The sequence below is a fragment of the Artemia franciscana genome, chromosome 19, assembly GCF_032884065.1.
Source record: "Artemia franciscana chromosome 19, ASM3288406v1, whole genome shotgun sequence".
Classification (NCBI taxonomy): Eukaryota; Metazoa; Arthropoda; class Branchiopoda; order Anostraca; family Artemiidae; genus Artemia; species Artemia franciscana.
The window spans coordinates 7,720,537-7,742,393 of record NC_088881.1 but is presented as its reverse complement, the minus strand read 5'-3'; the positions used below and the strand labels follow the sequence as shown (position 1 = coordinate 7,742,393).

The window sequence follows — 21,857 nt, the reverse complement described above, 5'->3', positions numbered from 1 at the left end:
GGTGAAATATTGGGAGAAAATAATTAGACTACCTAGAGTTCGGCTTCTTAAGTCAGCGTATTCGGAGAGTTTGAAGGACGGTAGACGAAATTCGTGGGCAAATCAGGTCAAGAAAATACTGGACATTTCGGGCCTTTCAGAGATGTGGAATGAAGGTAAAGTACCGGTGGATGGAATCGTTTCAGTATGGAAGGAAGTTCAGCGAGTCCTAAACGACCAAGAAATCCAAGAGTGGCAAACTCATAAGGGCCAATCGGTGTCTTTGAGGTTTTACTCCCAAGCTAAAGAGTGTTGGGGAGAGGAAGTTTATTTTAAATTTGGGTTGAGTAGGGAGGACTTGAAGAATTTGTTGTTGCTAAGAGGAGTTTAAATTTAGGTATCAGAAGAAAATATTTGGGAAAGTTCAGGCAGGAGGCAGGCCCCTACTTTTGCCCTATGTGTGGTGGGAGGAATTAAAATTTAGTTCATTTTGTATCCGAGTGTGAAGAGCTGTCGGAGCGAATGGCTGAGAGGAATGGATATGCTATTAAACAGTTGTGTAAGTTTCTTCGGTTAGGGATTAAGCATAGGGGATCATGTTTGAGGAGTTAGCTTGGTAAAAGTTTATTTACGGGTGTTTCTGAATTCATAAAGTGTTTGAAAGTTTGTTTGCTTGTTTAAATTGTTTTTCAAGGTGTTTGCTTGTTTAAGTTGTTTGTAATTAGGTGCTTGTTTAATGTGTTTGTTATGGCCTGCAAACTTTTTTTGCAAATAAATCTTATCTTGTCTATCGACTGGAATAGCATGGGAAACGGGGTACTAATTTTGCTTGAACTCACAGGCAAACAAGCGACACCTAATAGGCTTGCCCGCTTAGAGTCTCAGGCGGACTACCGTATTTTAGGATGGACACCTGAACGACTCGTCCCCTGGACGGGCAGCTGAACGGGGAGATTTATAGTTATCCAAGTGTTTTTTTTCTTAGTTATCAATTCTTTCACGCATATTGACCAAAATGGCCATCCCAAAATTTTTCTCGGACAATTTTGGAGAAAAAGAGGCGTGAGAGGGGGGCTAGTTACCCTCCAGTATTTTAGGTCACTTAAAAGCACTGTGTCCCACAGTGCTTAAATTAAAACTAACTTTAAACTAAATTAAATTAAAACTAACTTTAAAAAAATCTAACTCCAGACGTTTAAATGTGACAGCTCTGAGCAACAGCTGTCAATCTAGATAACTTCGAAGACCACACTGCCTTTCCATGACGAAAGTAAAACAGTTCAAAATAGGGATGATACCTTTTTATTGACAGTGAATAGATATAAAATTATTTAACTGGATATTTCGAACACATACACAGTGTTCATCATCAGCAGTAAAACTGACAGTGTTCAGTAAAATCAGCAGTTTTACTGCTGATGATGAACACTGTATATGTGTTCGAAATATCCAGTTAAATAATTTTATATCTATTCACTGTCAATAAAAAGGTATCATCCCTATTTTGAACTGTTTTACTTTAGCTGTCAATCTAATCCTTATTTTAAAAGCTACAACCAGAGGAATAAAATCAGACCGAAAACAAGGTGTGGCAGAAACTCAAAAATTACCAAAACAACGAAGGTAATATGAAGAGCTTGAACATACAAAAGCAGGTGGCTCAAACACAATTAAAAGAGTCCTAAGTAACCATGAAAAAGTAAATGAAGAATATGCAAACCATGGAAAGATTTTCCCACGCAACCTCCTCCCACCCCGACGCAAAAAAATCCCTCTGACAAAGTCTGTACACTTCATAATGACCATTACAATATGTAAACAATAGTCAAAGCTTGTAACTTGCAGCCTCTCCCCCGGGGACTGTGGGGGATTAAGTCGTCCTAAAAGAGTTAGTTATTAGATTTTCGTCTAAATTGAACAGAATCACTATCTCATAATTTTGATCCGGTGACTTCGGGAAAAATTGTGCGTTGGAGTGGGCCAAGGCGCCCTTCAATTTTTTGGTCACATAAAAAGGGCACTAGAACTTTTAATTTTCGTTAGAATGAGTCCTGTCGTAAAATTCTAAGACCACTGGATAACAGTAGTGTTCTCTGATACGCTGAATCTGATGGTGTCACTATCGTGAAGATTCTATGACTTTTAGGGGATGTTTCCCTATTTTCTAAAATAAGTTAAATTTACCCAGGCTCGTAACTTTTGACGGGTAGAACTTAACTTGATGAAGTTTATATGTTTAAAATCAGCATTAAAATGCAATTCTTACAGTTCGTTACCACGAACTGTTTGTAAACATGAATGGTGGTAAAGCCAGTTTAAAATCCTCGAAACAAGAACAATATCGCTTTTTTTGCAACTCTAGATTCTTCACCAAAAAAAAAAGCTTAAGTAGCATCATAAATTCTGGCTCGGTGAAAATACCCTCTCGCAAATAAATACCCCTTTGAAAATTCCCCTCACCTGTAAAAGTGAGCCAACAAAGGGAAACTAAAAAGAATTAAAAGAACAAAGAAAACAGGTTATTTCGGTATATTCTACCTATTTTCCAAAAAAAACAGGTAGAATATACGGAGTAGAGTATCCTATAGTATATTTTTTTACACATTTACTTACTGAAACTGTTTTTGCATTTAATTTGTTGAGTTATCATTACTGGGTAACCTAAAGGCTAAAGAAATACAAAAAAAAAAAGAAAATATAATTTAACGGCAACTGTGGAAGAAATGACTCGTAATGAAAGTGCACAATACTGGCTAAGCCAGTACAAGTAATTAAGTCCTGTGGACTTATTCTGGCACTGATTTTCGTTGTACACGATACCGGTTCAGCACTTGGGATATAAAACGTGTTCATTACGTATGCATCCAAGGTCGTATTGAGGAGTTGTGTTAGGAGGTTCGACCCCCCTCCCCCCTTGAACGTTTGCCCGACTCGTCCAAACGTAATAAAATGCATATAAACGCATTTTTTCTGTATTTTTAAAAACTTTTTTCCCCCTTCAAAAAAATAAATAAAATAAATACGACTATAGGCACATCAGAAGTTTTTTTTTGTCCAACATACTTTTAAGGGGCATCCTTTTAAAAATTTCAATTTAAATAACCTGGATTCAAATTGCAATCCGGAACCAAATAAATTTTCAAAAGACAGAACTTATTTGTTTCAAATCACTACGCCAATTGTTTTGTTTAACCTTCATTTTACCCTTCTAGGTTAAATGTACTTTGATCCCCCAAAATATGAATAAAATAATTTGAATAAATAACGATTTAGAAATAAATAGCCCACTGCAAGATATTCTAGAACCTTAAATTTAATCTGTATTCAATTTATAAAGATATTCAAAAATATCTTCTTTTCTTCATTCTTTTTATTTTTCTAGATTTTCCTTTGGCTGCTAAATTTTACAAGTGGGGTGTTTTCCAGGGGGAAACTGTCTTAGAGGGGACCCCCCCATGGGGGGGATAACAAAGGGTTCCAACGAGGAATTAATTTGAGACAGAGATATTTTTTCTAAATGAATATTTGGCCTGTATATCTTAGAGCCGTTATCAGCAAAGGAAACATTATTTGTTAATTGTCTATTCAATGACCCTTTAAATCAACTTAAGAAAGCCTTAAGTGAAACCACTCGGGAACCCCTGACCTTATTGTTTAGGAAGTCACATGTTAATTATGTTTTTTCTTAGTTAATTATAAGCGCTAAATATGAAATGTCAGTAATTGCTGATTATATCTACTAAAACGTCAAAAAAAAACGTCAAATTAAGAGCTTAACATACAATGCTGGGTGTTCGGAGCCTCTCTATTATGGAGTATAATTTGAAAATAACACAACTATACGAGCCATAAAACATATATACCACAACCATAACTCAACTAACGAAAGAACTGCTAAGAGATAAAACAACTATAAAGCGAAAACAGGTGAAAACTAACGGGAAAATAAACGAGCTAAGAGGTGGAAGGGCCCAGAGAAAAAATATAATCCTTTTTCAATTTTGAGCCTAACTTCCGCAAAGGAGTAATAATGTCAGAAGCCCCGAAATACCGAATTATTTTCTTTTCAAACAGTTCGTGGTAAGGAACTGTAGTAAGGGGCGACCCGGCTCAATAGTAAACGAAATTCTAAAAAACGGAATTTTGATGCTAAAAGATACATCAAAAGAATTGAATTTTTACGCTGATTCTAAATATATAAGTTTCAATTAATTTAATCTTTGTCATCAAAAGTTACGAGCCTGAGAAAATTTGTCCTATTTTGGAAAAAAGGGGGAAACATCCCCTAAAAGTCATAGAATCTTAACGAAAATCACACTATCGCATTCGGTATATCAGAGAACTCTATAGCAAAAATTTCAAGCTCCTATCTAAAAAATGTGGAATTTTGTATTTCTTGCCAGAAGACAAATCACGGGTGCGTGTTTATTTGTTTTTTTTTTTTGTTTTTTTTCCCAGGGGTCATCTTATCGACCAAGTGGTCCTAGAATGTCGCGAGAGGGCTCATTCTAACGGAAATGAAAAGTTCTAGTGTCCTTTTTAAGTGACCAAAAAAATTGGAGGGCAAATAGGCCCCCTCCCATGCTCATTTTTTCCCAAAAGTCAACAGATTAAAATTTTAAGATAGCCATTTTGTTCAGCATAGTCGAAAACCATAATAACTATGTCTTTGGGAATGACTTACTCCCCCACAATCCCTGAGGGAGGGGCTGCAAGTTACAAACTTTGACCAATGTTTACATATAGTAATGGTTATTGGGAAGTGTACAGACGTTTTCATGGGGATTTTTTGGTTTGGGGGGTGGGGTTGATGGGAGAGGGCTTTGTGGGAGGATCTTTCCTTTGAGGAATATGTCATGGGGGAAGAAAAATTCAATGAAAAGGGCGCAGTATTTTCTAGCATTACTATAAAAAAACAATGAAAAAATAAATATGAAAACGTTTTTTCAAATGAAAGTAAGGAATAGCATTGAAATTTAAAACGAACAGAGATTATTACGCATATGAGGGGTTCTAAAAATACTTTAGCATAAAGAGCGAGGTATTTAGGAGGAGATAAATACCTCGCTCTTTATGCTAAAATATTTTTAGTGATTTCAACTATTTATTCTACGGCCTTTTTGATTCAGGGGTCATTCTTAAAGAATTGGGACAAAACTTACGATTTAGTGTAAAGAGCGAGGTATTAACGAGGGTACAAACCCCCTCGTACACATAATAAAAATATAAGAATATAAAAGTTTGTTACGTAAGTTATTTCTTAAGTTACGTATATTTTTTACTAATAAAAACGTTCGTTGAATATTAAAAGTTCTAGTAGCCTTTTTAAGTAACCGAAAAATTGGAGGGCAGCTAGGCCTCCTTCCCCGCCCCTTATTTCTCGAAATCCTCTGATCAAAACTAAGAGAAAGCCATTTAGCCCAAAAAAAAATTAATATACTAATTTCATTTCAATAATTTATGTGCGGAGAGCCAAAATCAAACATGCATTAATTCAAAAACGTTCAGAAATTAAATAAAAAAAAACTAGTTTTTTTAATTGAAAGTAAGGAGCGACATTAAAACTTAAAACGAACAGAAATTACTCCGTATATGAAATGGGTTGTCCCCTCCGCAGTCCCACGCTCTTTACGCTAAAGTTTTTAATTGTTTTAAAAAGTAGAATTGTGGCAAAGAGTCAAACTTTAGCGTAAAGAGCGAGGGACTGCGGAGGGGACAACCCATTTCATATACGGAGTAATTTCTGTTTGTGTTAAGTTTTAATGTCGCTCCTAACTTTCAGTTAAAAAAACTAATTTTTTTTAATTTAATATATCATAAAATGCCACCAGTAGAACAGTTTTTTACTATTTTGATTTGCGTAAAAACGTTTAATTAAAGTGCAAATGACTTAATTAAACTATAGTTAAAATTCAAATTTCAATTGATACCACAAAAAGACCACAAAAAATAAACCCTTTCCTTATTTTTCGAAAAACATTCTTAAATTCGACATTTTGTAGATAGGGATATGTAAATTTCGCAATAAGATCCCTTTTCTAAGGATATAAACTTTTGACGGATTGATTTGAATTCTTTTTTGGAACATTTTAAATATCGATTCTTTTAGTTTCTTGGTCTCGTTCTGCCAATCAGAGTATCAGTACTATATGCTACCACAGGTTTATATCCACAGTACCCCTCTACAAAAGTTGATCCTTTATTTTATGCTAAATATAATGGTAACACAAAGATGAATAAAATAAACTTGGTTAATACTTTTCATTCACGATACTGTAACTTGCATTAGCGTTTTGCTGGTTATTGCTAAGTGTCACTGGTTTGTTTTCTTCTCCGAGGGAAACTTTGGGTTCCCGTCAATGAATTTTGTACCGCGAGCTTTGACTTTATTCTTTTTATAGGTGCTGAGCTTGGTACGGTGTCAGGTCTTCTGCTAACCGGTTTTATTATTGAGAATATTGGATGGGAAGCTGTGTTTTATATTGAAGGCTGTTTTGGTGTCGTTTGGGCCGTATTCTGGCTGTTGATAGTTCATGACAATCCTGAAGAACATCCAAGAATAAGTGAGAAGGAGAAAACATATATAAAAACACAAATTGCAAAAGATGCACATGTGTCAAATAAGGTAAATAGTCTTTTAAAATTTTACAAACTTCTAAAAAAAAATTAAAATCAAAATAATGTGATGAGGAACTACATTTTATTAAACGGAAATATCATAAATCCTCATTTATAAACTCATTTTTGTCTTTACTTTTCGGTTAAAGATTTGAAGCACTCCTAATAGAAATCCCATACGAAAAAGGAAGAATAAATGAACCAGATGAGGAGGCGAAAATTTTATTTTATTGCTGAAATAATAGTTAATTTTGGACACTGATGCAAAAAATTACAGCTCATTTTATAAAGCCATTGTTTAACAAAGGTTAAACGTTTATTTAAAGATTTGGATTAGAGCTTGAGATAGCTTTTCGCCACATCCAGGGTAACACAGGGTTTGGCATTAAAAAGGAATATAAATTAAATTAAAAACATAACAGGCTTCAAATGCATCATCTCGAAACAGAAATATGTTCCATATGAGGGTGGCTGAATCTTTCTTAGCTTCCCCCTTTTCACGTTAACATTGTGAAATTTAAACGTTTTCGAAAAATCTAGAACAAGGGCAATTAAAAAATTTTTTTCACAGTATCTGTGGAAGAGCCTATTTGTGTACATTGGTTAACAATAGCTTTCAAAGTGGAATAAAACTTTTTTTAGAGTATCTCAGGTAGAGCTTATTTGTGTACAAACAATAGCTTTCGTTCAAAATTTAAAAAGTAAATTGCATTTAAACCCTTATTTAAGCATCCGTATGCTATTAAAAGTTTTCATGTCATACTTAACTTTCATTTGTTTTTTAATATTGGTAGATAAATCTTATATGTTGCAAGTCACATAAATATAAGACCTGTGCTGGTAATGTAAGGGATAGCTTTTTTGGTATGTCTATGTCTCAGGAATAATTGATTTTAGTGAAAGTATATTTTCTAACGTATTTTCTTTGTGGCCAAATTTTGTTGAAAATCTTGCATCTGATCTACTTTAACTTATTTTTTTAATTATATAAATTCTGAACATTTAACCCTATCTTCAAACATTTTTGATAGAAGTATTTGCAGCATGGCCTGTAATGCCCTAAATTGAAATAAAACGTTTTTCTAGGCCTTGCCAATACCCTGGAAATCCATTTTGACATCGATGCCCTTCTATTCAATTTTGATAGCTAATATTGGTCACAATTGGGGATTCCTCATCCTTCTAGTGGATTTGCCAATATACCTAAGGACTATCTTTGGCTTTGACATCAAAAGTGTAAGTTTCTTTCTATTTTCTTCTCCACTGCTCCTCATAAAACAAAAATGAGTGACTGGTGTTCACAGTCACTTTATATTGCTTTTAATGATGTAATCACTTTAGTAGATTTCAGGAAGAAACTACTTAGAATAGACACAGATGACAGGGGATGGATGGATATACTCATTTGGAGTACTACTATTGGTCAATGCTAGGAATATCCTTCTAGCTACTCTTTCACTGTATATCTTAAGATTTTTTACTTCAAAAGTCATTAAGACACTATCTTCTCCAAATACTTCTCAACAAATTCGATTTTGACTCGATGGGTCTATATCAGTGATTCCCAATGTGGGGTTCAGGCCCCACAGGTACCGCATGGCAAAATTTTGTGGACCGTGGGCGGGACGTTCAGCCTTTGGCTGACAATACTTTAAAGCCTTAATGGTAGAAAAATGTCTACATTCGTTTACATTATAAGAGCAAAACCCACTTGATAGTTTTGTAATGAAACCAAGCATTGTATAAAACGTGTTGTATTTGGAATATATTTTAATTAGCGTTAAATATGCCAAGAGGTGGGCCCAAATAAAATACCAAGTTAATATCCCATGAAGCTTTCTTCAAGTGAATACAAGTAAAATTTTCATTAACAAGATTTAATTATTACGAGAGAGGTATCAGATAGAAATGCCTAAGTGGGGCATGACCCAAAACGGATTGGGAATCCCCAGTCTAGATACAACGTCATATTGCTACATTTTTTGATATTCTTCTAATTTTAGCCACATTAAGTAACAAAAACAGTAAGGATTTTATCTATGTGCAAGGTTCAGCAAAATGTCTTTATTTCTCAACATGCTTTACTAATGGATAATTTTAGGCATAAATCTTAATGATAAGGTGTTCAAAAGTTATCATCTAAACATTGAGGCAGGATGCCTCCTAGCATTAATATTACTTACTCGTTTATTTGACTTGGAAGTGCTTCCAGGATAGTTAAGGACTATATTCTTAAGATAGTTCTACCAAATAGCTTATACCAGAGAATAGGATGAGATGACAAAATGTTAGACAAAATGATAATTCCAGAGTCCATTAGTGAAAATTGGTAAGCGTGTTAAGGACATGCACAAATTGACTTGTTTCCCCGATTCGACCATCTGGGATGCTGAAAGGAGAGGAAAAATTAAAAACTGAGATATTTTTAACTTACTAATGGGATATCAGATCTTAATGATTTTTTATATTTAGAAGGACCTCGTGTCGCAGAGCTTTTATTTTAAATCCCAACCGGCATTAAGCCTCTGGTGAGCATATGAGCTCTTGGCTCTTCCAACCTCGTCACAAGTGTCATATGAGCTCTTACCTCTTGTTTATGATATAATCACTATTAGAGTTCAGAAAGGAAGTACTTGGAATAGACACAGACGACAAGGATTGGATGGATATACTCATTTGGAGTACTAATATTGGTCAAAACTAAGGATGTCCTTCTAGTTAGCCTTTTACTATATATCTTAAGATTTTTACTTCGAAAGTTATTAAGTTATTATCTTTTCTAAATACTTCACAACAAATCCAATTTTGACTCGATGGGTCTATATCCGTGAATATCAATGTGGGGTTCAGGCCCCACAGGTAGTGCATGACAATATATTTGGTGGGCCGTGGGCAGGACATTCAGCCTTTTTTTGCCTATAATTTAAAGCCTCAATGGTAAAAAAAAATGTCTACATTCATGTACATTAAAAGAGCAAAAACCCACTTTATAGTTTTGTAATGACACCATAAAGCGTATTGTATTCGGGATATGTTTTAACTAGTATAAAATACACCAAGAGGACGGCCCGAACGAATTACCTTTTGTTCATAAACAAAACTATATTATACATTATTATATATTATACCTATATTATACATTATACATAACTATATTATACATTACCTATAATATTTGTACATAATGTCTTTTGAAGCTTTCTTCAAGTGAATACACTTAAAATTTTCAATTAGAAAAATTTAAAAATTATGGGAAAGGTATCAGGTAGAAATGCCTAAGTGGGGCATGGCCCAAAACAGATTGAGAATCCCGGTCTACGTACAACGTCATTGTGGTACATTTTTTGGATATTTTCCAAATTTCGAGGCTGGATGCCTCCTAGTACTGATATTACTTACTAGTTTATTTGACTTGGAAGTGTCTCCAGGATATTCAAGGACTATATTCCTAAAATAGTTCTACCAAATAGCTTATATACCAGAATAGGTTGAGACACCAAAAAAATAAAATCTTTGACAAAATGATAATCCCAGAGTATATTAGTGTCATAAGAATCTTAAAACCCCTCGTTTTCTACATATTTAGTCATCACTGCGTTGATACATTTTGCTAAGTGCATTACTACAATAATTGTATGCATGCATATCTGTAAATTTTTATCGGAAATAGTCTCTTCCAATATTCTGATGTTCTATATTGTATATAGAATATCTCTATATACAACATCGATACAGAGATATACAGAATATCTCTTCCGATATTCTATATTCTGAAAATTACCGCGCTGCCATTTTACGATGCAAAAAGCAATCTAGATGGATTGAAACATTGAAGAAATTTGTTTTCACTCCTTAAAACTCTTAGTATTTTTCATCAATCGTATTTTGCAAAACAACAACAATAATATACAGAAAAAATACAACATTTACATTCCTGGGGCCCAAACAAACATAGATATAATCATCGTTGATAAGATAAGATTGTTCATTTTCTGAAGCAACGACCCAATCTAAGAGGATATCTGTCTGGGGCTGATGTTTCTGCTCATAAAAAGAATTTAATCAAAACCTTATTCAGCACAAAACTCTATTTATATTTTTTCAAAAATCCGAAAACAACGATAAAGGCCTTGCCTTTTAGTTCGTTCTTTACTTACTTAATTTATATTTCAGAATGCTGTCATCCTGGCTCTACCATATTTCTTATCATGGGTTTCTACTTTGATATTGTGTCCACTCGCCGATTTATGCAAAAACAGGAAATGGCTGTCCACAGTTGAAGTACGAAAGATATGGACTCTAATTGGTAATTGGGTTGATATTACCTAGTTAAAGTTTCAAGTTTATTTATTTGTTATCAAAAGTTTGTTGAATATTGATTTTCGTTTAGGTTCTTGCGTTTGCAGGATTGTGAGTGTAATTATTTCTCGTCTCAGCAATCTGTCCGTCCAATTTCCCTTCTATAGCCTAAACGTACAAACTTGGCTTGTTTTGGGTATCCTTCCCGCGAACAATTTCACCGTATTCTCGTCAAGGTTAGCCTCAGTGCAAGAAGCTAGTACTACCCATCGCTCCACTTAAAAATGCAGTTTTAGTAAAAAGTTTTGCAGTTTCAGTTTTGCAGTATAGTAAAAATTAGTTCTCTAGCTTTACTATTAGTTCTAGCACTAGAGATTTCCTCAGAGTATGGAACAAAAGCTTTACAAATTTTTTTCTTTCTGCTCAAAGACGGTTTACTTTTCGTAGGTATTACCACCTGTTGTATTTTTCAATAAATAATTTTTGCTTTAAGGCTGAGTATATAGCTGTCGCTCAGTTTACTTTTTTTTGGAAGGGGGTCTTTAGTAACTTACATAAAAATCACTATTGGTATGGAGGTCGGAAATATATTTATAATTTTGAAGAATGAGCAAACTGGATACGTAACTTCATCCAGCGAGGATGTCTTTTTCTACGTCAAAAAAATGTTAAAACTTATTTTCTTTTTAGGTCATTTAGGACCAGCACTATGCCTCTTTGTAATGGCAGGCGCTGGATGTAACATTCAATTAATTATTGCAATGCTGATGTTATCACAAGTTGTTGAAGTTGGAAATTACGGTGGCTGGCTCATTAACCACATTGATATAGCACCCAGTTTCTCAGGTAATTTGGTCTCCTATCATTTATTTTTGCCTTTTAGACCTGAGCTTATTGTTCAGAATTTTACAAGCGGGTTGCCTTCTGACCTGGGGTATTATTCCCTTAAAGTGCCTGGAATATAAAAATAAATTTCAGCCATTTGACCCTTTTCGAGAAAATACTTAAAGCGGAAAATTACAGTTTTTTATAAAGTTTTCTTTCAACTGTTTCAAAATTATGAAGCTCTTATGGCAGTCTTTGCTATTTGGTATCGTTTGCTTTCTGATTTTGTTTAGATTTTTTCAACGCTCCTTTTTTACAAGTTAACCCAACTACTGCATCAAACTGTGTAACTAAATAAGAAGCTCACTTTCATTAGAAAATGAACTCCGAACCTTTTCTATTTTGTTGAGGTATAATTGTCTATGTAACTTACTATTTAACCAATACAAACGGTTAAAATACTGTTTATCTGCCATTGATGCTTTAAGAAAACTATAAAAACGACTGAAACTCTTTTTACTTATCACCTTTTCTGCTGGTTTTTGACAGTGAAATAAAACTACTCGACCGGTTTTTCCTCTAGGATTTAATTTTCAATTAAAAATATATATAATTTAAGAGAAACCTTTCATTAATATTAATTTTTGTTCGGTTAGCTGATTAGCATGTCTACAAGTCACTAGACATAATTTCATACTCCTGCAAAATTTAAGTGCTTTTGAATGTCTAGTTTATTCACAAAATGAACAGGTTTAGTCACCTCTTTAACTTGGTTTATTAATCTCTGATTAGTATGAAATGCTAAAAAAAATATTATTGCTAAAGCAATTTTTATTCAATTTTTTTTTGCACTTGCTGTCTTTAAGATGCTTTCACGTATTTGTTTTTTTCTTGTTCTGTTCACGGATGATTTCCATTTTTATTATCGTTGTATGGTCACATGTTAGTTCAATGAATTTTATATATTTTGTTTTTCCGTAATATGCTACCTATTTTTGGCCTTGTAATATCTATTTTGGCATTTCTTCCTTTCTTCTGTTTGTTCTTTTCCTTTTTTTAAGTAGCTTGAATAGAATTCCTTTTCGATTGAATAGAATCTATATTTTTTATGTTTGTATGTAGCCTGTTAGGTAGATGGCATATTAGTACTAACCCAGGATTGTTTTTGCATCTTTTAGTAACTTATTATACAATCAAAAATAGAGTTTGTAATAAAAGAAGTCTGCAGGTATCTTGCCTTATCTGTTTTATGTAAAGCCTTGAAACTCTCTTTTCCAACCAAGACATTTCTTAGATTCATTGGTTTATTGGTCAGGTCATGAAAAGTTCAAATTTGGTTATTGGTATATGCTTAGAAAAAGCTTTAGATGGGAGGATATTCGGCTTTTCTTCTATACATTTCTTATTGGCTCTTAAAATTACTCAGCTAACAATATAATTAGTAATGTTTATTGATCTATTTTATGATAACATTTTTCCCATAGGGACTCTGTTTGGAATAACAAATGGTGTATCTATGCTGGTTTCCTGGCTGGGCCCAGTCCTGGTAGGATTCATGACAGATGAAAATGTAAGTCTGTTTCTACTTTACTCCTTTGTAATATTTTGATTTTGATTTTTGGTTTTTAGTCCGTAGTTAAAAGTGCGCTTGTGTGCTTTTATATATCCAAGAACTTTGAATCTGTAAGTTTTTAGAATGTTATAGTGGTTTATAACCAAAGATTACACGCGAAATCCATTGTCCTTGAGGGCGGGGGTTCGAGTCCTGGTGTTGGCGGTTATTTGGTTTGGAACAGGGGTCAGCCGTATGACTTTGTAAGCTCAGCCGAGAGCTGACCTAGCTCGAAATGGATATGTGATGAAATGTACTTACTTACTTACTTACTTGGGTCACATTCGAGCCTTGTCCAGGCCCATAGTCGCATTCAGAATGAATGGCATTCTGATGAATGTGATGAAATATGGAGGAAAACACGAGAAGGGTCAGATGGTTCTACCTTTAACTGTGCAATACACTCCCGACCGAAGGCAGGGAGTCAAAAGGTCAATGCCTATGCTACGCAGACCATTGGTCAGCATGCAAAGTTTTCAAATAGCTTAAGTTTGCAATGAATCTAAGAGTTTACAGATAGTTCTATGAATGTAATTTGTTGCAAACACCACATTATAGATACCAAATGTGGGTCTGTCTCAAAAATACGCAAATACTACAAATGCGTGGTATTGGAAGCTCCACATCGATTTAATTTGAAGATAGAACGGTTTAAACATGGTACTCGACACTTTAACATCTACTATTGATAAAACTCTTACAGGAATTTTACTTTCACGTGTTCAACTTGGGAGTTATATACTATTTGTGTTACCAAGTACTTAACCTCAATAAGAACCATGTAAAAGCACCGGGGATCTAACTGTTTTCACGTTTAAATATCTTGGACTGTAATTATTTTTAGTAGTAATTTTTGTTTGATGCAATGTTTCACAGCTTTTAAAATTTGGCTCAATTCTTTTTGTATCTTGATTTTAAATCCTAGACTTTATTTGGATGTAAGGACCTTACCAGATTTTTCCGCCATAAATAACAACTAGAGGTAGGGGTGGAGGTAGAGATAGAGCCTTGCTAATAATTTTCTAGTGTTTTGCTTTAGTCCTAATTTTTCAGCTATGCTTATTCGTTTTTTAATTTTGCTATTGTTTTGCAAACTTTGGTGCCAAATGTTTTTTAATTGGATTTGGAAAAAAATTTCCTTCTGAAAGACAACGTGCACGATTCGCCTTGTTTGTTATTTCTCCTTTTTACTACTTTTCAGTTTTTATCCTGATTTTACCTTTATTTTGCAGCAAATCCTTGAAGCCTGGTCGGCGGTCTTTATTATGGCTGGCAGTGTGTTAGCAGCAGACTCGATTTTCTTCCTTATATTTGGATCCGGCTCTGAACAATCCTGGAATTACAAGGCTGAAGGAGAAATCGATGAAGTAGAATCTAGGATGAACAATGTAAATAACACACCTATAGTAACACAAGAAAATAATCAACTTCCATAATGTTAAATATTTTTTCGTTAAATTTACTTTAGTTGTGAGCATTCTTTGAAATATTTTATATTTTTGTATAGAAAGTTGAAGCCTAATTTTTATTAAAGCGGAACTCTTAATTTCTTAGCTATTTTCAAAACATTAGTCCTGACCATTTGATGTGAAACCATCTGTCCCACAATGAAGGCCTAAGCACTCACCAACACAATAAACTAATTCAGACTGAAGTAAAAGGTTTGTTTTTGCTTTGGGTTTAAAGTTATTTCCCATAAATAAATGCTTATCAATGATAATGATTCTCTTACTCCGATAGATTGTGAGGCTTCAAATGATTCTATTTTGGCGTCTTTGATATCATCATTGATATTGCATCATCGATATTGCATCATCGACTTTGATGTTGCATCATCAATGATGTGCAATTTGCATAGATTCAGTATCCAATTTTGTGCGGTGAAAGAGAATCCATGATACCTCAAAAAGCTTTGCCCCGTATGTAATACTAAATATAAACTTAGGAATAATATATAAAACCAATTTACAGTACAGTCACATATCAATCACACATACATACTTCGGCGACAGTAAAGTCTCAAGATTAACATTCTTAAATATATCTTGTTTTTTGTTATTTTTATGTTAACACGGGCCATTTCAAAATAGTTTTTCTTTATTTATTGATGTTGATATATTAATGTTGATATATTTATTTATGTTGATAATGTCGATTGACGTTAACGATGAAGGTTTGTTACGAAAAAATATATTGAAATTCCGGAAACCATGGCAAAAATTTCTTTTTTAGAAAAAATACTTTCAAAACATTCTTAAATACCTCTTGTTTATTGTTTATTTTCATTTTCATCCAAGCCATTTCAGAAAGGTTTTTCTTTATTTATATTAATCTAGCATGTCGACTGACCTTAATGATAAAAGTTTGTCGCCTAAACAATACATTGCATTTTCGAAAAATAGCCCAAGCCCACCAAGAATGAATTCGAATTGAAATGAAAACGGTAGCCTTTGAAATCACCATAACTAAAATGTTTTGGAGAATTACTGTTCTCCATCTTGAGCATAAAAAAAACATTTTAGTATGAGGTTTAAGACTTTGTTAAGACTGGAAAAATGAATTGAGAATATGTATATGTACTGCTTTCAGGGGCTATTCTTTGTTTCCCCCTCCCCCCGAAAAAAATACAATAAAAGTCACAAAAAATAAAAGTTACCTCATAAAAAAAAAAATCATGATCCATGTCTTAAAAGGAAATTTGCCTCCACAGATATTTTTCTAAGGGGGCAAAAATTAATGTGTATGAGGGCTCGTATAAAGGGGTGAAGGTGTCGGTGCGACTCTTGGATGAAACACAGGGACATGTCTTAAAAATCATCTCTACATTTTTCATCGCATCAAAACAAAAATGCCGTCCCTTTATGAATTAAATAAAAAAAACTAGTTTTTAAACTGAAAGTAAGGTGCGACATTAAAAATTAAAACGAACAGAAATTACTCCGTATATGAAATGGGTTGTCCCCTCCGCAATCCCTCGCTCTTTACGCTATAAAGCTTTTAATTGTTTTAAAAAGCAGAATTGTGGCAAGAGTCAAACTTTAGTCAAAATTTTGCTATAGGGTTCTCTGATATGCTGAATGCGATGGTGTGATTTTCGTTAAGATTCTATGACATTTAGGGGGTGTTTCCCCCTATTTTCCAAAATAAGGCAAATTTTCTCAGGCTCGTAACTTTTGATAACAAAGATTAAATTTGATGAAACTTATATATTTAGAATCAGCATAAAAATTTGATTCTTTTGATGTATCTTTTAGCATCAAAGTTCCGTTTTTTAGAGTTTCGTTTACTATTGAGCCGGGTCGCTCCTTACTACAGTTCGTTACCACGAACTGTTTGGTTGATTTTGTTTCGTTTGTTGTTCAAGGATCTGTCAGAGCGTAACGAGTTGGTTGCCAATTGGTTAACATCCTTTGATTAACTGGTGACAGTCACGAATCTGTAATTTACCAGCCAATTTCAGGTTTATACATTGACTATCCAAGCCGTGTTGCATAATCTAATACTGAAAAGGCCTTAAATAATGATAGTACATTTTGACAGCAATTCCAATAAGGAATGTTCCTCAATAGTGATTATACTTACTTTAATTGAAAAAATTACCAGAAATAAGATTTTCAAAAAAAGTAAACATACAAAGACTGCTTCAGTTACCCAATAAAATATAAAATGTGCCCAACAAACTTCTTTGAAGAAACCGATCCCCCCTCTTCTTTTACAAAATGTTTAAAAAATTTTTTAAAAAGAACCAAGTGATTGGTTGAATAATATTGATATTAGAATTGGTAATATTTTAACGATGTTATCAATGCTTGGTGGGTAACGAAACACCAAAGTGAAAAGACGGAAAATGAATCTCAATGATCGAAAAGATGAAAACCAAAAACATGGACGAAGTCAAATTTAGTTATAGAAGGCAAATCAAAAGATTTATATCAGACGTGATACTACTGAAAAATAAAATGAACCAAGAAGAACAAATTGGAGGAAAAGCTAATTCCGATCAAATATTAAATACAATCTTGACAAATCAGATTTTAGAGGACTTAGCATATGTAAGACAGCAAAGAACTGGGAAAACATTTGGTTTTAAGCTAAAATAAAAGTAAGCCAGGACGAACTGATCGAAGAACAAAAAAGTAGGCTTTAGAAATAGAAAATCGTTATTACTTAACAAAAGGATTCCCAATAACGAAGCCTAAAAGGTTATGTCTCTTCCCAAGCCCTATAGATGAAAGTATCTATAGATCTTCCGTATTGCTGAAAGTTTTTTTTCAGATTCTATTTCCATGTTTGTCTGAACACAGCCACTCAGACTGGTCACTCTAGCAAGAGTTCTTGCTAATGCCAGCGCTTGTTATCAGAAAATTAAACACGTTAATTTTAAAAATTAAAAATTAACGTTTTATATTCAAGTGGGACTAGTGAGCTTGGTAAAAATAAAAAAAGGTCCCCTTGCAGATAATGAAGACCCTAAAATATTTTAACGAGTTTTTACAGTAAGTATTGGATTAAGCATATAAAAATTTTCCTTAAATTTGCTTCTGGAATTTGAATTGTCAATATTGCATTTGACGATCTCATCAGGTTTAACTTTAAAGTAAATATTGCCTTCCTTTTCAAAAGTTTCACCGTCAAAATTTCACAAGGACCTTTGTAGTAAATCCTGTTATTCCATTTTTAATCAGTGTCTCCTTGAAACATCAACAAACGTGAACGAATCCAACTACAAATAGTGATTCAAAATTATCCAACAGTTCATGGTAACAAACTGTAGTAAGGAGTGACTTGTCTCAATAGTAACTAAAACTCTAAAAAACAAAATTTTGATACCAATAGTTACATCAAAAGAACTGTATTTTAATGTTGATTCTAAAAATGTAAGTTTCATCAAGTTTAGTCTTACACATCAAAAGTTACGAGTCTGAGAGAATTTGCCTTATTTTAGAAAATAGGGGGAAATACCTGTAAAAGCCATAGAATCTTAACGAAAATCCCACCATCAAGTTCAACGTATCAGAGAACCCTCTGGTAGAAATTTTGAGCTCCTATATAGAAAATGTGGAATTTTGTATTTTTTGCCAGAAGACAGATCACGGATGCATGTTTGTTTGTTTTTTTCCCAGGGGTGATCATATCAACCCTGTGGTCCTAGAATGTCACGAGAGTGCTCATTCTAACGAAAAATAAAAGCTCTAGCACCTTTTTTAATTGACCAAAAATTCATGGGCACGTAGGCTCCCTCCAACGCTCATTTGTTCCCAAACTCACCAGATCAAAATTTTTAGATAGCCATTTTGTTCAACACAGTCTAAAAACCTAATAAATATGTCTTTTGGGACGATTTAATCCTCAACAGTGCCCAGGGGAGGGGCTGCAAGTTATGAACTTTGACCATTGTCCAACAGTTCGTAGTAACGAAGTATAGTAAGGAGCGACCCGGCTCAATAACAACCAAAACTCAATAAAATGGAATTTGATTTCAATAGATACATCAAAAATCGCATTTTAATGCTGATTTTAAATATATAAGTTTCATCAAGTTTAGTCTTACTCATCAAAAGTTACGAGCCTGAGCAAATTTGCCTTATTTATGGGGAAACACCCCATAAAAGTCATAAAATTTTAACAATAATCACACCATCAGATTCAGCGTATCCGAGAACCCTACTCTAGAAGTTTCGAGCTCCTATCTACAAAAATGTGGAATTTTGTATTTTTTGCCAGAGGGCAGATCACGGATGCCTTTTTTTTGTTTATTTGTTTTTCTTTTTGTTTTTCCCCCAGGAGTGATATTTTCGACCAAGTGGTCCTAGAATGTTGCGAGAGGGCTCATTCAAACAGAAATGAAAGTTCTAGTGCCCTTTCAAAAAAATTGGTGGGCTCCTAGGCCCCCTCCCACGCTAATTATTTTCCCAAAGTTAACGAATCAAAATTCTGAGATAGCCATTTTATTCAGCGTAGTCAAAAAACCTTATAACTATGTCTTTGGGGACGACTTACTCCCCCACAGTCCCCATAGGAGGGGCTACAAGTTACGAGCATTGACCAGTGCTTACATATAGTAATAGTTATTGGGAAGTGTACAAACATTTTCAGGGGAATTTTTGGTTGGGGGAGGGGTTGAGAAGAGGGGGAGATGTTGTGGGAATTTTCCATTGAGGAATTTGTCATGGGGGAAGAAAATTTCCATGAAGGTAGCGCAGAATTTTCTAGCATTATTAAAAAAAAACAATAAAAAAATAAACACGAAAAAGTTATTTCAACTGGAAGTAAGGAGCAACATTAAAACTTGAAACATATAGAAATTATTACGATTACGAGGGGCTCACATCCTCCTAATACCTCGCTCTTTACGCTAAGTATGTTTAGTAATTTCAACTATTTATTCTACGGCTTTTGTGATTCAGGGGTATTCTTAATGAATTGGGACAAAATTTAAGCTTTAGTGTAAAGAGCGAGGTACCGACGGGGGGGGGGGGGGGGGGGTAAACCCCCTAATATATGTAATAAAAATATTAGAATACAAAAGTTCCTTACGCAAGCTAATATATAAGTTACGTATGTCTTTTACTACTAAAAACATTCATAAAAAATAAAAAGTTCTAATTGCCTCTTTAAGTAACCAAAAAATTGGAGGGCAACTAGGCTTCCTCCCCTCTCCTTTTTTCTAAAAATCATTCGATCAAAACTATGAGAAAGCCATTTAGACAAAAAAAATGAATATGCAAATTTCTTTTTAACTATTCCTCTACGGAGAGCCAAAATTAAAACATGCATTGATTCAAAAACGTTCAGAAATCAAATAAAAAAACAAGGATTTTTAACTGAAAGTAAGGAGCGACATTAAAACTTAAAACGAACAGAAATTACTTCGTATATAAAAGGGGCTATTCCCTTCTCAACGCCCCACTCTTTATGCCAACGATTTTTACTGTTTAGTAAAGTAGGATTGAGATAAAGAGTCGAACTTTAGCGTAAAGATCGGGGCGTTGATGAGGATGCAGCCCCTTTCATATACGAAGTAATTTCTGTTCGTTTTAAGTTTTAATGTCACTCCTTACTTTCAGTAAAAAAAAACTTATTTTTTTTATATTCAATTTACATTTAGTAATGGTTTTTGGAAAGTGTACCGACGTTTTCAGGAATCTTTTTTTGTGGTGGGGGGAGGGTTGAGGGAAGGGGGTTACTTTATAGGATCTTTTCATGGAGGAATTTGTCATAAGGAAAGAGAATTTCCATGAAGGGGGTGCAGGATTTTCTAGCATCATTTAAACAAAACAAAAAATGAGAAAATAAATAAAAGAAAAAGTTTTTTTCAACTGGAAGTAAGAAGCAGTATTAGTACTTAAAACAAATAGAAATTATTACGTATATAAGGGTGTTCATCACCTTCTCAATACCTCACTAGTAGTAGTAGTATTAGAACAATTTTATCAGAAATAAACATTTCTTAGTCAATAGCACAACGTAAGCGAAGCTTGCGAGGCGGTGCTAAATTCAAGGAAAATAAAGAGAGATTACGGAGAATGAGACCACATACTGAAATCAAAAACAATAAAAAAGAAACATAAGCAATACATTACCTTGCGTGACCCCAAGACAACAAAAAATTACAAACAAAAAAATACATAAATATTACAAATGAATAACCTATGGAAAATTCATTTTAGTTAATCGGTTTCCAAAGTATACCGACCGAGCAACTCCACAAATAAATCAGACTTAAAATGGCCAAAGCTACCTATTTCCTTGATATCTATACTCAATTTATTCCTAAGTATTGAAGCTCTGTCAATAAGTGAAAAAGAAGACCAACATGAAACTAATTGAGAAACCTCAGTATTACCTCGTATTTTAGTAATATGGTGATGAACATCAGACTTCTCACAAAATATCCCTATAAGACAATCAAGAAGGCTCTCACTGTAATACTTATATATAAAAATCACGTAATCCAGCTGTAGGCATTATATTTAAATCTCTATACACAGACCTCAAAGATTCTTGGTTCCCAACACCACAAAAAACTCGGATAGTATTGTTCTGGATCACAGAGATTGAACAAACTATCGAGGGAAAAGTACCAAGCCAAATTGACGAGCAATACAAAATGTAACAGTGAATCAGGAAAAAAATTGACTTATCTATATTCAGGTCAAGGTGGTTTATTTTAAGCCATGTACAAATCTTGCTCATTTCTGCATTTATCATTGACATGAGCAGTTGTTCCATAGGGGCAACACACACGAAGGTTGTATCATCACCAAATAAGGGCATAGTAACTTGGATCTTACTCGGACAGTTGTCAACAAAGTCGTTAATTCTGGGCAGAGCATGCCCAGATGCTTTCACAACATGCGGCAGATCATTAATAAAAATTGAAAACAGAGTCGGACCTAGTGCGGATCCTTGGGGAACCCCCCAATTTAAATTTTTTTTTACTAGACAAAAATCCTTGTAAATTGACATACTGTTGTTTATTATGAAGATAACTGCAAAGCAAACCCAATGTGGCACCCCTTAA

General features: G+C 33.9%; 1 protein-coding gene across 1 annotated transcript; it reads left to right on the top strand.

The window, feature by feature from the left end:
- Positions 1 to 501: 501 nt before the first annotated feature.
- Positions 502 to 14,863, top strand: LOC136039651 (sialin-like). Its single transcript, XM_065723554.1, has 7 exons — positions 502 to 538; positions 6,381 to 6,604; positions 7,684 to 7,833; positions 10,771 to 10,903; positions 11,587 to 11,742; positions 13,206 to 13,291; positions 14,566 to 14,863. The coding sequence occupies exons 1-7, from the start codon at positions 502 to 504 to the stop codon at positions 14,767 to 14,769; spliced, it is 990 nt and encodes a 329-aa protein (XP_065579626.1). The 3' UTR covers positions 14,770 to 14,863.
- Positions 14,864 to 21,857: the final 6,994 nt, after the last annotated feature.